Source organism: Macaca mulatta, chromosome 2 (assembly GCF_049350105.2).
Source record: "Macaca mulatta isolate MMU2019108-1 chromosome 2, T2T-MMU8v2.0, whole genome shotgun sequence".
Taxonomy (NCBI): domain Eukaryota; kingdom Metazoa; phylum Chordata; class Mammalia; order Primates; family Cercopithecidae; genus Macaca; species Macaca mulatta.
This window is the reverse complement of record NC_133407.1, coordinates 35,693,594-35,707,171: the sequence shown is the minus strand read 5'-3', so window position 1 is coordinate 35,707,171 and position 13,578 is coordinate 35,693,594. Positions and strand designations below refer to the sequence as shown.

The following is a 13,578-nucleotide window of genomic DNA, read 5'->3' as shown; positions in this document are numbered from 1 at the left end:
TTGCTGGAGGTTCACTCCCAACCCCATTTGCCTGGATATCACCAGTGGAGGCTGCAGAACAGCAAAGATTGCTTTCTGTTCCTTCCTCTGGAAGCTTCGTCCCTGAGGGGCACCTACCACATACCAGCTGGAGCTCTCCTGTATGAAGTGTATGTCGACCCCTGTTGGGAGGTGTCTCCCCATCAGGAGGCACGGGGGTCAGGGACCCACTTGAGGAGGCAGTCTGTCCCTTAGCAGAGCTAAAGCGCTGTGCTGTGAGATCCGCTGCTCTCTTCAGTGCCGGCAGGCAGGAATGTTGAAGTCTGCTGAAACTGTGCCCGCAGCCACCCTTCTTCCCCCCAGGTCCTCTGTCCCCAGGAGATAGGAGTTTCATATATAAGCCCCTGACTGGGGCTACTGCCTTTCTTTTAGAGATGGCCTGCCCATAAAGGAGGAATCTAGAGAGCTGGTCTGATATCTTTTAATGGGGAATAATTTTTCTTTCTGGTGTAGTTTATCCACGTTTTTTGTTGTTGTTGTTTTTGTTTTTTGTGTTTTTTTTTTTCCAATCCATAAATGATAACTTTGTAAGCTTTTTGGAAGAAACTGATAATTTTTGGAAATTCTGAATTCAATATTTACCTTATTTGTACTATAATACATAACAGTGAGTTTAAAACAGCCAAAGAAAACAAACAATGAGCTTCATGAATTATAACTCAGGACTTATTTTCTCCCTCAGTCAAAAAGAATGTTCAGCTGTGTTAATCTAGAAGGAATTTTGTTAATGTTGATATAATGTTGGCTCTGTTAGGAGTCCCTGAACAGAGTGCAGACATCTTGAGAGATTTAACTTACACAACTCAATTTTCATAAGCATTTCAGTAACTATCCTTAAAGTCATTGTAAATGTTGATATGAAAATTGTTTTCTCAAAATCTTCTGAATAATCAACACTCAAGGAAAAGATTTTAGACAGTATTTTAAGAAATTTGACAGGAATGGAAAATCAGAGGAAGCCATCTAGAAAATTTTACTCCATGGCAGACATGAAGAATTCTTTGTTAGCCAAGGGCGATACTACAGTGCATCATGTACTATAAACAATAAATCCTCCAAGGGTCAGAGAAGGTCTTTAAAGTTCTCTACTGCCATTTTCTTTCCAGGGCGGGGATTCTCTCTTTATCATCCTTGAGAATTATCAAGTATTTTCTAGGTAGTATGGGGTACATAAAAGTAAGAGCAATGTTAGAGGTAAATAGAAATAATTGTTATGTGAGTTCAGAGGAAGGAGGTGTTACTGACTGGGTAATCAGAGATTCTTTGCAGAGGAGGTGGCTCATAAGCAGGAGTTTACTTGTGAAGGACAGGGAGAATTTCACTAGAGAAAAAGCCTGACCCAAGCAAATATGTGGAAATTAGAAAGCATAGGATGTGTTTGAAGAACAGCAGATAGAATTAAGGGCTGGAGTCTCAGTAGGACATGCAATGTTAATTGTTCTCCGGGAGCATTGCAATCACTTCTAGCAGGGCATATTTACAATACAGCAGGCAAGGTTTAGGCCAGTAAATTGTTTCCTTCAGTTCTAATTGAGTTAGACGTCATTAGTGCCATTCTTCATTGGGATGAACTGATGAAGAGTCTGTGATTCAGAAAAAGTTGAATAAATATGTACCAAATACCATGTACTTGTAAATATTTATGACATGCTGTCAGTGTAAATTATACTTACTATATGTTTCAAAACATTTTTGTTTGCAAACATTTGCTTTAAAAAGATGCATTTCTTTACTCTCTATATAAAGTTGTGGATTTCATATTGATAAATTTTCAAATGCAAAACAAATACTCCTTCTTATGTATAGACACAGGGAACATGGAGGTTCTGCACCTGTATGGAAGTGAGGAACAGAAGAAACAGTGGCTTGAGCCTCTTCTTCAAGGGAACATTACCTCTTGCTTCTGTATGACAGGTAAATGCCAATCACCATTCTCTCCTTTGTAGTCAGTCATCCTGGAGTTATTATGGATGAGCTGCAGAAATATAGGATGTGGTTCTGTGTTTCAGTCAAATTTGCTGTTGGCCAAAAATATGAGTATGTTTATTTTGAGCCTGTTATTAAATTTTGGCATTTTCAAATGTTCAGAAAAATATTATCCTCTCCTTTGTTAGAATATCAGATGGTGTTCTCTAGTAGCCTCCTACAGCATTAGCAGCAGAGTAAACTTAGTTTCACAATCTTTTGATGTCATTACTAGAATTGCTGTCTATGAGTATTTAAGATCTTCTTTGCTGTTATGTATGAAATATCTATTTTTGTGATAATTTTGTATTGATACTTACAAAATATTAAACTCTTCCATAAACTCAGAAAAATAGAACTTTCACCAGTACTGGACATATGGCTCAAATTATAATCCTGTGGGAAAATAAAGGAACATATTAATAAAAACAGATTTAATATCATTTGTACATAGGAAGCATTAAGAACGCTTCAGTAGAAAAAAAAATCATTGTTTTGTGATTTAGTTTAGAATTAAACCAAATTTTGCTTGGCCATGATTTTTAAGTGCTTTCAATAATGGCCAGATTTTATTGTTTTGTATAACATTGTATACATTTATACAGTACTCCTCTTTTATCTGAAGGGGATACATTCTATGACCCCCAGTGGGTGTCTGAAAACTGGGGATAGTCCTGAACCTTATTTAGACTATGTTTTTTCTTATACATATGTACCTATGATACAGTTTAATCTACAAATTAGGCATAGTAAGACATTAATAATAACTAATAATAGAATAGAACAATTATAACAATACTCAGAATGGTACACTATTTAAAAATTATGAATTGTTTACTTCTGGAATTTTTCATTTAATATTTTTGGAATGCAACTGGCCTCTCATAACTGAAACCTCAGCAAAGCTACAGATAACAGGGGACTACTATAATAGCAGAACTGATCTCCATTTAAATCAGTAATAGGCATTTATTGAATACCAACAGTGTGATGTATTGTCTACAAAGCACTAGGTGGGGGTTACAAAATAAGTAGAATACATAACCCTCTTTCTAAAAAAAAAAAGAGTCTTAAGTTTTAGAAACAGAACACATGGAATATCTGAAGGACTCATTTAAAGGGGTGTCGTATTAACAAGTGCAGATTGCTATGATTGAGAGCTAGACAGTTCTGAAGTGCCATGCAGTAAAGCGGTTGTCTAAGGGTGTCCCATGGAGGACTTTCTGAAGACCTTAAGTGTTGAACAGGCTTTAAAGAATGCAAAGTATGTAAATCAATAAAAGCATTCATGATGGAATTTGCAAGGCACATTAGAAATTGCTTAAGACGGTAAACTATATGGGAGGAATCTGTCTTGCCCATCAATATTTAGTACATTATGTCCATTGTGAGAAGTAGAAAACAATACGTTTACTACATTTGCTGATTGGAGAAAGGAGTGGGTTGTATCCCAAGTCATATATCAATGAGGAAGCCAAAAATACAATTCAAATTACTGATCCCCAATGTTCAATATACTTCATTCATTCACTCATTCTTCCAGTGCACATTTATTGAATACCTACTGTGTGTAGGTTATGGGAAAAGCTGGGTGGCATGGGGAATGATAGGACGTTGAAAAAGATAAAGATGCCTTTGTTTTTAAAGTTTCCATATCCTTATCTAAGCCTACTGATGATATCTGCCTATCTGTAAATTCAGCTCTTGTTTATTTATAGAACCTGATGTAGCTTCAAGTGATGCCACAAATATTGAATGCAGCATCCAACGAGATGAAGATAGCTATGTAATTAATGGCAAGAAATGGTGGAGCAGTGGTGAGTGTTCAGCCTAATTTTTTCATCTAACTGACTGATCCTTTGTGCCAGATGCTATGCTAGAATAATTCTATGATACATAGTGATCAGTTTCATGATCATAATTCTTTAAATTCTTCATGTGTAGGCCAGGCGCGCTGTGTCACACCTGTAATCCCAGCACTTTGGGAGGCTGAGGTGGGTTGATCACCTAAGGTCAGGAGTTCGAGACCAACCTGGCCAACATGGTGAACCCCTGTCTCCACTAAAAATACAAAAATTAGCCAGGTGTGGTGGCAGGCATCTGTAATCTCAGCTACTCGGGAGGGGAGGCTGAGGCAGGAGTCTCGCTTGACCCTGGGTGGTGGAAGTTGATGTGTGCTGAGATGGCACCACTGCACTTCACCCTGGGCAACAAGAGCGAAACACTGTCTCAAAAAGATGAAAAATTAATTAATTCTGCATGTGAAAGCATTTTCAAACTTAGAAATAGTGGTTGAAAGACAAAGGAATTTTAAAGTAACATATGCTGGTTAGGTGATGTTTAAGAGCAGAAAACGGCATTTTTTGTAGTTTTAGAGATAAAATCCGTTAGTGCCTACTATTTTTGACCAATGTAATTGCTAGCAAAATTTAATTTTAGTAGGAGCATATCACATGGATTATAATAATTTACAGCAAAGATTTTTTTAAAAGATAAGTTGTGCATGTTATTAATATAATTTATTGTGGTATATATTTTTATTACTCAAAAATAAAGTGTTTAAATGGAAATAGGACATTTTATGCATGGGATAATATACTTTTTAGTCAATCGGCAGTGATAGACTCATATAAATGGATGAGTTCTTTAGGAGGTTAAGAAATTGGAACCCAGATGAAAATGATAATCTGAGGATTACACCTAGACTATACATGGTAACTCTAACATTTGTCATGATAACCAGTTAGTACTAAGAAAGTTGACATCATAGAGTCAGATTGTCTTTAGGAACTTACCAGAAATGTTTTGAAAAGAATCAGAAAAGCTTATTATAGTTTTTTTTTTTTTAAATTTCTTTTTTGGAGGAGGTGGGTTTTATAAAATTACTTACAAACTAAAAAAAAAAAACCAGGAAAAAAGATACGAGTTCTGCTGCATACTTATTCAAGTACTAAAATTATGCAGGGAAATTGTTCTTGTATTAAAACTCAGATAATTAAAAATATTTATGAATGCCTTTTAACATGACCCTCTTTAATAATCTGTTTTAGATAGCCTAACTTATAGCATAGTAAGTTTGTTTTTTTAACTTTTATTTTGAAATTATTATAAATTCACAGGAAGTTACAAAGATGGTACAGAGTGGCCCTGGGTACCCTTCACCCAGTTTCCCTCAACGGTTTCATCTTACATAATTATACTATAATGTCAAAACCAGGAAATTGAAATTGGTACAATGTGTATATACAGTTCTGTGTCATTTTATCACTTGTGTAGATTTGTATAACCACCACTGCAACCAAGACAAAAAATTATCACCTCAAAGCTCTTCTTCTTTATAGCAGAGTGTTCTTATTCACTTATGCCTGTTACTATTATTTTCCTTTGTTCATTTTAATTATCATGTTTTGTACATTTATTATCTTGTTTCCTCTTCTTGGCTTTTATTTCTCCCCCTTCTCCCAACCCATTCTTTATTGTAAGTTGCGACCACAGCATTTGAGATTTGAGTTTCAGAATAATGCAAATGTTTTATTTGAGGGGGAAGCATCATTCATATGTATCCAAGCAAAAGGCAGAGCAGTTTTATCTTTAAATGCTAAAAGTACTGGTTGGCTCTGTAGGACCCTCAGAATCAAAACGAAACTCCTCCACACTTTGTCTCTGTCTTCTCCAGGACCCATATTTCTTGGCCACTTTCATAATGTAGTTTTTGAAAGATGCTCCCATAAAAACATAAAGGATTGGGTTGAGGCAGCTGTGAAAGAGTGCGATGCTTTCTGTGATTTGGATGGCAATGTCCATGCGTTTGCTCATGTTGCAGTTGGTGATCAGGGAGTAGATGATGTCTATGGCTCGGCAGAACTTGACAATGTTATAAGGCAGCTGAGTGACAATGAAAACTAGAACCACTGTGAGCAGAACTTTTAGGGGTCGAGATATTTTAATGTTTGGCATCTTCATGAGTGTCCTTGCAGTGATAAAGTAGCACACCCCCATAATAAGAAAGGGTACTACAAATCCAATGCAGATTTCTAGCATTTGAATCGATGCTTTCATTGATGTTCCTAGGTAGTGGGGAAAAATGGGAATGCACCTAGCATTGTCATTTACTGTATAAAAAACCAGCTGGGGTATGCTCAGCAAGATGGCAGCCATCCAGACACAGAAACAGATGACCCAGCATGGTTTTCCCACTGCTGATTGGCTGGGGCCTTTAGTTACTGCCACGTATCTGTCTATGCTGATACAAGCCAGAAACTGCATTCCAGAGACAAAGTTTAGTGTGTACAAGGCTGAAGTTATTTTGCACATTATTTTCCCTAAAACCCACCCATGAACTGCATTAACAGCCCAAAAAGGCAGAGTGAATAGAAGGAGTAAATCTGCCACAGCCAAATTCAGGATGTACACATCTGTTTTGGTTCTCTGTTTCTTGTAATAGGCATAAATTGCCACTACCGTGGAATTGCCTGCAAGTCCAATGACAAAAGCTATTGTGAGGAATACAGGGAGGAAAACTTTTGCAAATTCTCTGACGTCTTCTTTGATACAGATCAATTCATATTGACTGTAGTCATAAGAGCCATTCGTTTCATTTTCCTCATAATAATAATCTGTTGACTGGTTCTGTTCCAAAGCCATGGCTCCAATCTAGATGGCAAAGAGAATACAGGATAGATATTTGTCTAAATATGCTTAAAAGGAAACAGTTTTTTATCAAGCTGTTTTGTTCTTTCCCTAGAGTATAGCCTGTTGCTGTAACATGTGAGCCTGAATCTAGCACTCTTTGAAATGCTTTAATGGGAGCCACATTGGAATATGACCCCAAGATTAGTTACTCAAACTTTGCTTGTACAATTCTGTGTGAAAGAACTGGGATTTGCACAGGGCAATAAACATAATGCCCTGGAGAATTTTCTTAATCATTAAATCCTAAATAAAAGTGAAGACTTTTATGTAAAAATGATTTTTAAAATATGAAAATTTAATTAGATTTTAACTAAAAAGAATAAATAGTGTTATAATCTTTACATACATAATTTTGTGAATCTTAAAAGTATATCTACAACAAATTGAATAAAAATGAAAATAGTAAATTACTTGGTTTATTTAATTAAATTTTTGATTTTGATGTTATTTATAAATTTAATTTAAATAAGTTAAATAAATTCTCTCAGCATTTGTACTAAATTTCACTAGTTGCCTTTTATAAAACAAGATCTCCTTTAGCCATCTTCCCTCCAAAACTGGTCACTACTTGCTTATTTTATACTGTTTTTAAGTAGCACCACTATCCTCTAGTCATCTAAACTGTGAGCCTGCTTCATTCTTGTCTTCTCTCTTACCTTCATCCCTGATTCCCTATCAGTTCCTAAGTTCTGATTCTGCCTTCCAAATAGGTCTTGAATCTGTCTTCTCTTAATCTGCATTCTTCCACACATTTGCACAATTTAGCTATTATGTTTCTCACCTAGCCTACTGCAATATCTTTCTTTTTTAATATTTAAGTTTTAATTTTTTTTTTTTCCTTTTGAGATGGAGTCTCGTTCTGTTGCCCAGGCTAGAGTGCAGTGGCGCAGTCTCAGCTACTGCAACCTCCGCCTCCCGGGTTCATGTGATTCTCCTGCTCTCGAGTAGCTGGGATTATAGGCACACACCACCATGCCTGGCTAATTTTTTCTATTTTTAGTAGAGATGGGGTTTCACTATGTTGGCCAGACTGGTCTTGAACTCCTGACCTCGTGATCCACCTGCCTCGGCCTCCCAAAGTGCTGGAATTACAGGTGTGAGCCACCGAGCCTGGCCTATTTTTAAATTTAAATCCATTGATTGATTGATTGATTGTTATAAGACTGTTTAACTTTTGTATTTTTGATGGAGACGGGGTTTTACCAGGTTGCAAAGGCTGGTCTCAAACTCCTGGGCTCAGCAATCTACCTGCCTTGGCCTCGCAAAGTGTTGGGGTAACAGACATGAGCCACCGCACCTGACCAAGCAGTATCTTTCTAACTGATACCCTGTTGTTACTCCTCAATACCTCCTTGTCAAAAACGTTTTTCCTGTTTCCACCGGAGTATTTGATCTCTGAATTGCCAGTCTGCCTCTCCTCTGTTTTGTTCCTCATCTGGAAGACACATCTCTTCACCTGAAAGCCACAATCCAAGCTCCTAAGCATAACACCCAAGGCTCCCTTCATAATGCAGTGCCATCCCTGGGTCCTGCCACCTCTCCCTACTCTGTGTCCTATGCAGCAGTGGGCTGGCACCCACCATGCAGCAGCATCTGTCTACATCATTGCTCATTCTGTTCCTCTATCTACCATACGATTTCCTGCCCTTCCCTGGAAGGGCCAATTCCTACTCAATTAACGCGGATGCCACCTCCCCAGAAGACTTTCCTGATGTATTAGCAATCTCTACATACCTCTCAGAGAACTGATCCATTCTATGGAAAGGATGCGTTTCCCATACTACCTTGTTCCTCTAGGTTTTAAGTTCCTCAAAGCATGACCTGTTTGATTTGTGTTTGTAAATAGAATCTTGTTAATGTGCCTGGCACAAAGTAGCTTCTCAGTAAATATTTATCAAATTAAAGGTTTTGCCAACAGATATAAAGCTGTTACTCTAGAATGGATAGATAGTATGCCAGCAATCTTCTATGTCAACATTGTTATTGCACTGTGTTGGCTACTAGCACCCCGTAGTATTAAGATAAGCTTGCACAGAATTCATAAGTTTTGGAATGTATGGAATGTATAAAATAATGACTTTCAGTGTTTTTACTATAGTGCTGAATTTCGTTTTCCTTTTTCTTTAGACTTTCTATCTTCCTTGGGTTGTTTTTGTCCTTTTAAGTATCTCAAATATTCTTACAGAATCAATAATGAAAATATTATTTCTAAAACAGTGGGCCAACTTATAGTACATTTTTAAAAGAACATTCTTACATTTGCTAACTTTTTTTTGAATGAATATAGCAAAGAAAAGAAGGCTGTGAAGAAAGATACCACATAGCAGAATTGCTTTCATTATGTAAAAACCAGGTGCCCACTTTTTTAAATGACTCTTTTGATCATTAAGGTTAGTTAAAAAGTTCCAATCTGGAAGACTACTCTGGTCTTCATGTTCTTATGCATTAATTATTAACACAATATGAACCTTGTTCTTCCTTTCTCTTTCATAAGAAAATCTTGAACCTGATGATAAGGAATAATATGGCCAAGTATTATAATATATTAAGGAAGGGAATTTTTAAGTAAGAATTAATCTTACTAAAAATGTGAGTAAAAAAGAGTAGAAATGGAATTATTTGCAGAAGTGATCCTTCTGGCAGATATATAGACACACTTTTAAGTGTCTTTGTAATTACTATTAGAACAAAAAAAAATCAGTACTTGTAAAAGAAAGTGGAAAAAAGTGGTATAACAAAACCTATTTTCTCCTTAACAAAATTTTACCAACAAGTAATGGTATTTAAAATCATATTTTCTTCTTGCTGTATTAAGATTTTCATTTAAGTTTAAAGTGTACAGCTGTTTTCAAGTAACTTTTTTTTTGTTTTACAAGTAAGCATTTAAACTTTTATGCATCAAGACGCCCTCTATATAAGTAAATATACAAGGTCTTTGGGCTTAAAAAACATATTCAAGTCAGAATGAGAAAAGAAATAAAGTACCAACCTGTTGCAGTCGACAGAGAGGAGCAGTCTTGAGTACAGAGTGTAAAATCAAATGACCTAACTCCAGCTACTTTTGTTTTCACTTTACACCCCGCCTTTATCTCGTATCCAAGAAGGCTTTCCTGAAATTTAACCTTGTGAGCCTTGATCTTTTATTTCCTGTAAAACCATCTGTGAAGTTACATTCAACTTCTTAAGTGGTTTAGGTTACAAATTTGAAAAACATCCATCTTTTTTCAAAAACTACAGACCTTTCCAATTTCCACTTAGTTAAAGGGGACAAGAAAGTGCCTGCAGCTGAGCTACTGACTGCTGAAGCAGAGGGAGAATCCACCTGAGGGCATCTAGGCAGCACTTGTAGGTAGCATCTAGAGAAATACTCTCTAAAGTTATTTTGCCTAAGAAAGAAAGCAAATATGATTTTAACCAAGGAAAATATCATTTTGAAGACTAAACTATCAAAGATTAAATTATAAGTAATCATTAGGTATTTGCAATAGAATTTAACATTTTTATGCCACTTCATTTAATATTTAACTATTAGACTCCTCCTGGCTTCACTGTACTTCCTCTATCCTTGTCCCAGACTATTTTCCCATGGCTTTAAACTCTCTTGCTTTCTTGTTACCTTTTTTTCCCAAAGCTAGAATACGAACCTTCAAAATCCTTCAGTCTGGGAGACTGTTTATTTTTTCCACATTTCCACACACATAAGTTAGAGAAAGAAGAGACATTTGTGCCGATTTGGCCCTCATCGTCTATTTGAACTTGGCTGTCCTCAAATTTGCATGGCAGTTATCTATTTTTTCATGCAAGGCCAGGCTCAGTCTCCACCTGCAGAAATTATTTTAGACCCATGCCATTTTTTCTTTTCTTTTTTAAAAAAAAAAAAAAAAAAAAACAACTTTTAAGTTCAGGAGTACACATGCAGGTTTGTTACACAGGTAAGCATGTATCATGGGAGTTTGTTGTGCAGATTATTTTATCACCCAGGTGTTAAGGCTAGTACCCCTTAGTCATTTTTCTTGATCCTCTTTCTCCTACCACCCTCTACTCTTAGATAGGCCCCGGTGTGTTCCTCTCCATGTGTCCATGTGTTCTCATCATTTAGCTCCCACTTATAAGTGAGAATATGCAGTATTTGGCTTTCTGTTCCTGTGTTATTTTGCTAAGGATAATGGCCTCCAGCTCCATCCACGTGCCTGCAAAGGACATAATCTCATTTTTTATGGCTGCATAGTATTCCATGCTGTATATGTACCACGTTTTCTTTGTCCAGTCTATCATTGATGGGTATTTAGGTTGATTCCATGTCTTTGCTATTGTGCATAGTGCAGCAATGAACATAGGCATGCATGTGTCTTTATAAGAGAATAATTTATATTCCTTTGGGTATATACCCAGTAATGGAATTATTGGCTTGAATGATATTTCTGTCTTTTGTTTGAGGAATTGCCACACTGTTTTCTACAATGATTGAACTAATTTACACTCCCGCCAACAGTTTATAAGTGCTCCTTTTTCTTCACAACCTCACCAGCATCTGTAATTTTTTGAGTTTTTAGTAATAGCCATTCTGACTGGTGTGAGATGGTATCTAATTGTGATTTTGATTTGCATTTCTCTCATGATCAGTGATGTTTAGCTTTTTTTCATATGATTGTTAGTGGTATGTATGTCTTCTTTTGAGAAGTGTCTGTTCACAATCCTTTGCCCACTTTTTAATAGGGTTGTTTTTTAAATGTAAATTTAAATTTCTTATAGATGCTGGATATTAGACCTTTGTCAGATGCATAGTTTGCAGAGATTTTCTCCCATTCTGTAGGTTGTCTGTTTACTCTGTTGATAGTTTCTTTTGCAGTGCAGAAGCTCTTCAGTTTAATTAGGTTCCATTTGCCAATTTTTGCTTCTACTGCAATTGCTTCGTCATGAATTCTCATAGTAGCCTACAAGATCCTACAGGGTCTGCCTCCATCCCTCATTGTCTCTCTGACCTCATTTCACACTACTCACCCCTTTGCCTACTTGTTCTGCCACGCCCAGCTTCTTGCTGTTTGAGAGCATACCAGTCACAGTCCTATTAGGGCTTTTGTGCTGGCTCTTCTGTCTGCCTGGAATGTGCTCTGTCTTAGTAATTGCAAAGCTCACTTCCTCTTCTCTTTCAAATCTTTTCCCAATCACCACCAACTCACTGAGGCAATTCTTGACCACTCTACTTAAAATACCCCTCACCCACCTGGACTCCCAGTCCACCGGACCCATAGCACTTATCATGTTCTAATGCACCATATCATTTGTACTATGATTGCCGTAAATTGTCTTTCACCCTGTATTAGAATATAAGCTTCATCAGGACAGAGACTTTTGTTTGCTTTGTTCATTGATATATCCCAAGTACCAAGAATAGTATCTGGCACATAATGACTACTCAAAAATATTTTGAATTAATAAAAAAATTCTACTCTCCACTTTGATTGTTATCTAACAACTGGTCTGTAACTGCAGCCTCCATAATTATCAGTTGATAATCTCTTTGGTCTTTCTATGTAATACACAATACTGACTTGTAGGCATTTGCAAGTACTCTTACTCCTGCCTAGCACACTCTTCCCACCCTATTTTAGATCCCTAACTCCTATTTACAATTCAGATTTAGTTCTGACCTTAACATTAATCCAGAAAGCCTTCCATAACTCTTTCAGATTAGATCAGATATACCTACTCTTCTATAGTCTTTTCACTGTATTGTTGGTACTTATTTAAATTTTCTTCCATAGCTGTCTTATACCCTGCTGTATCCTCAACATTTGGCTTGGTACCTTACTCATGGTACCAGCTTAATGAATAATAATTAAATTCATGAATCAATCAACTGATGTTTAAGTAACTCATCCTCCACAGCCATATAAGTTTAGCAATGGAATTGGAATTCTGAATTCAGATCTTCAGTCTATTTTATCATCTTATCTCTTATATCTCTTTGTTATTTTACGATGCCATCTATTATAGAATCTTGATACTCTTTTATAGATTCAAAAGTATCTATCCCTTTCCTTTATTTACCCCACCCCCAACAATCATAAGCTTTCTTGTAAATGGGATTCCTTTATTGCAAATCGGTTGTAATGCTATAATCTTTACATCTTTTGAATCTACACATTGTTTTTACTAACTGAGACACGTACAAAGCCCTTGAGGCATAGGGGAATCTCAGGATTGACCAGCTTCTTCTGGTAGCGTGTGTATGAATGCTGTGTATAAATCATGGTGTATGAATCATGGTGAAACTAGCTGACTGGCTGGCCTTTTCCTGTATTTTCCCTTTTCTCCTGATAGAACTAGGAGAGACAGTGGTAATAGGGAGAGTTGACAAAATATGCAAAATAAATCATGTAGCTTGGAGGGTAGGCAGAAGCATCACTCACCTTAGGCAACTTTTCAAAGTACTTGCTTGATGCTTGTGTAACTCTCTTCTACTTCTCGTATTCCTAAGAACTGATGATGATTCCATTTTGCTGCTTACCATAAATTGGCTCCTATTCTTAACCTCCCTAACATAGCAGTGTCCCTTGTTCTTGAAGAATCTCTCTCCCCCCACCCATTTCTCATCCCTTTCCTTGTACTGTCATTTTGCTATGTTACCCAGGCTGGTCTCCAACTCCTAGACTCAAACAATCCGCCCATCCTGGCCTCCAAAAGTGCTGGGATGAATCTGTAATTTTGATGAGTATTGCCAAATTGTACTCCACAGAGATGGTATTACTTTGTTCTCTACCAATAATGTATAGAAGTGTCTGTTTTTCTAAAATATTGCCAGTAGAATGTGTTATTTCACTACCACTCTGCTTTCTAAATGACTTGTAACAACTTCAGCACCCCTTACCTACCCTTGCC

The 13,578-nt window shown here is 36.7% G+C and overlaps 2 protein-coding genes across 3 annotated transcripts in view; one reads left to right on the top strand and one right to left on the bottom strand.

Annotated features, from left to right (window-relative positions):
* ACAD11 (acyl-CoA dehydrogenase family member 11) overlaps window positions 1-13,578 on the top strand; it is a 97,846-nt gene that overhangs the window by 47,297 nt on the left and 36,971 nt on the right. The window contains exons 12-13 of the mRNA XM_015132134.3: window positions 1,846-1,953; window positions 3,723-3,821. Of these exons, the coding sequence (XP_014987620.3) occupies window positions 1,846-1,953; window positions 3,723-3,821 (207 nt within the window). The remainder of the gene's footprint in view (window positions 1-1,845; window positions 1,954-3,722; window positions 3,822-13,578) is intronic.
* ACKR4 (atypical chemokine receptor 4) lies at window positions 5,080-10,409 on the bottom strand. Of its 2 annotated transcripts, none has more exons than XM_077991472.1 (2): window positions 10,341-10,409; window positions 5,080-6,657 (listed from the first exon to the last, which is right to left on the bottom strand). In XM_077991472.1, exon 2 carries the CDS (start codon window positions 6,646-6,648, stop codon window positions 5,596-5,598), a length of 1,053 nt encoding a protein of 350 aa, XP_077847598.1. In that variant the 5' UTR covers window positions 6,649-6,657; window positions 10,341-10,409; the 3' UTR covers window positions 5,080-5,595. The 2 variants fall into 2 exon arrangements, with proteins under 2 accessions (XP_077847598.1, XP_001115492.2); XM_001115492.5 differs by lacking the exon at window positions 10,341-10,409 and adding an exon at window positions 9,686-10,086.

Coding starts and splice junctions, on each gene's coding strand:
- ACKR4 (XM_077991472.1), bottom strand. CDS start 6,648: ATGGCTTTGGAACAGAACCAGTCAACAGATTATTATTATGAGGAAAAT.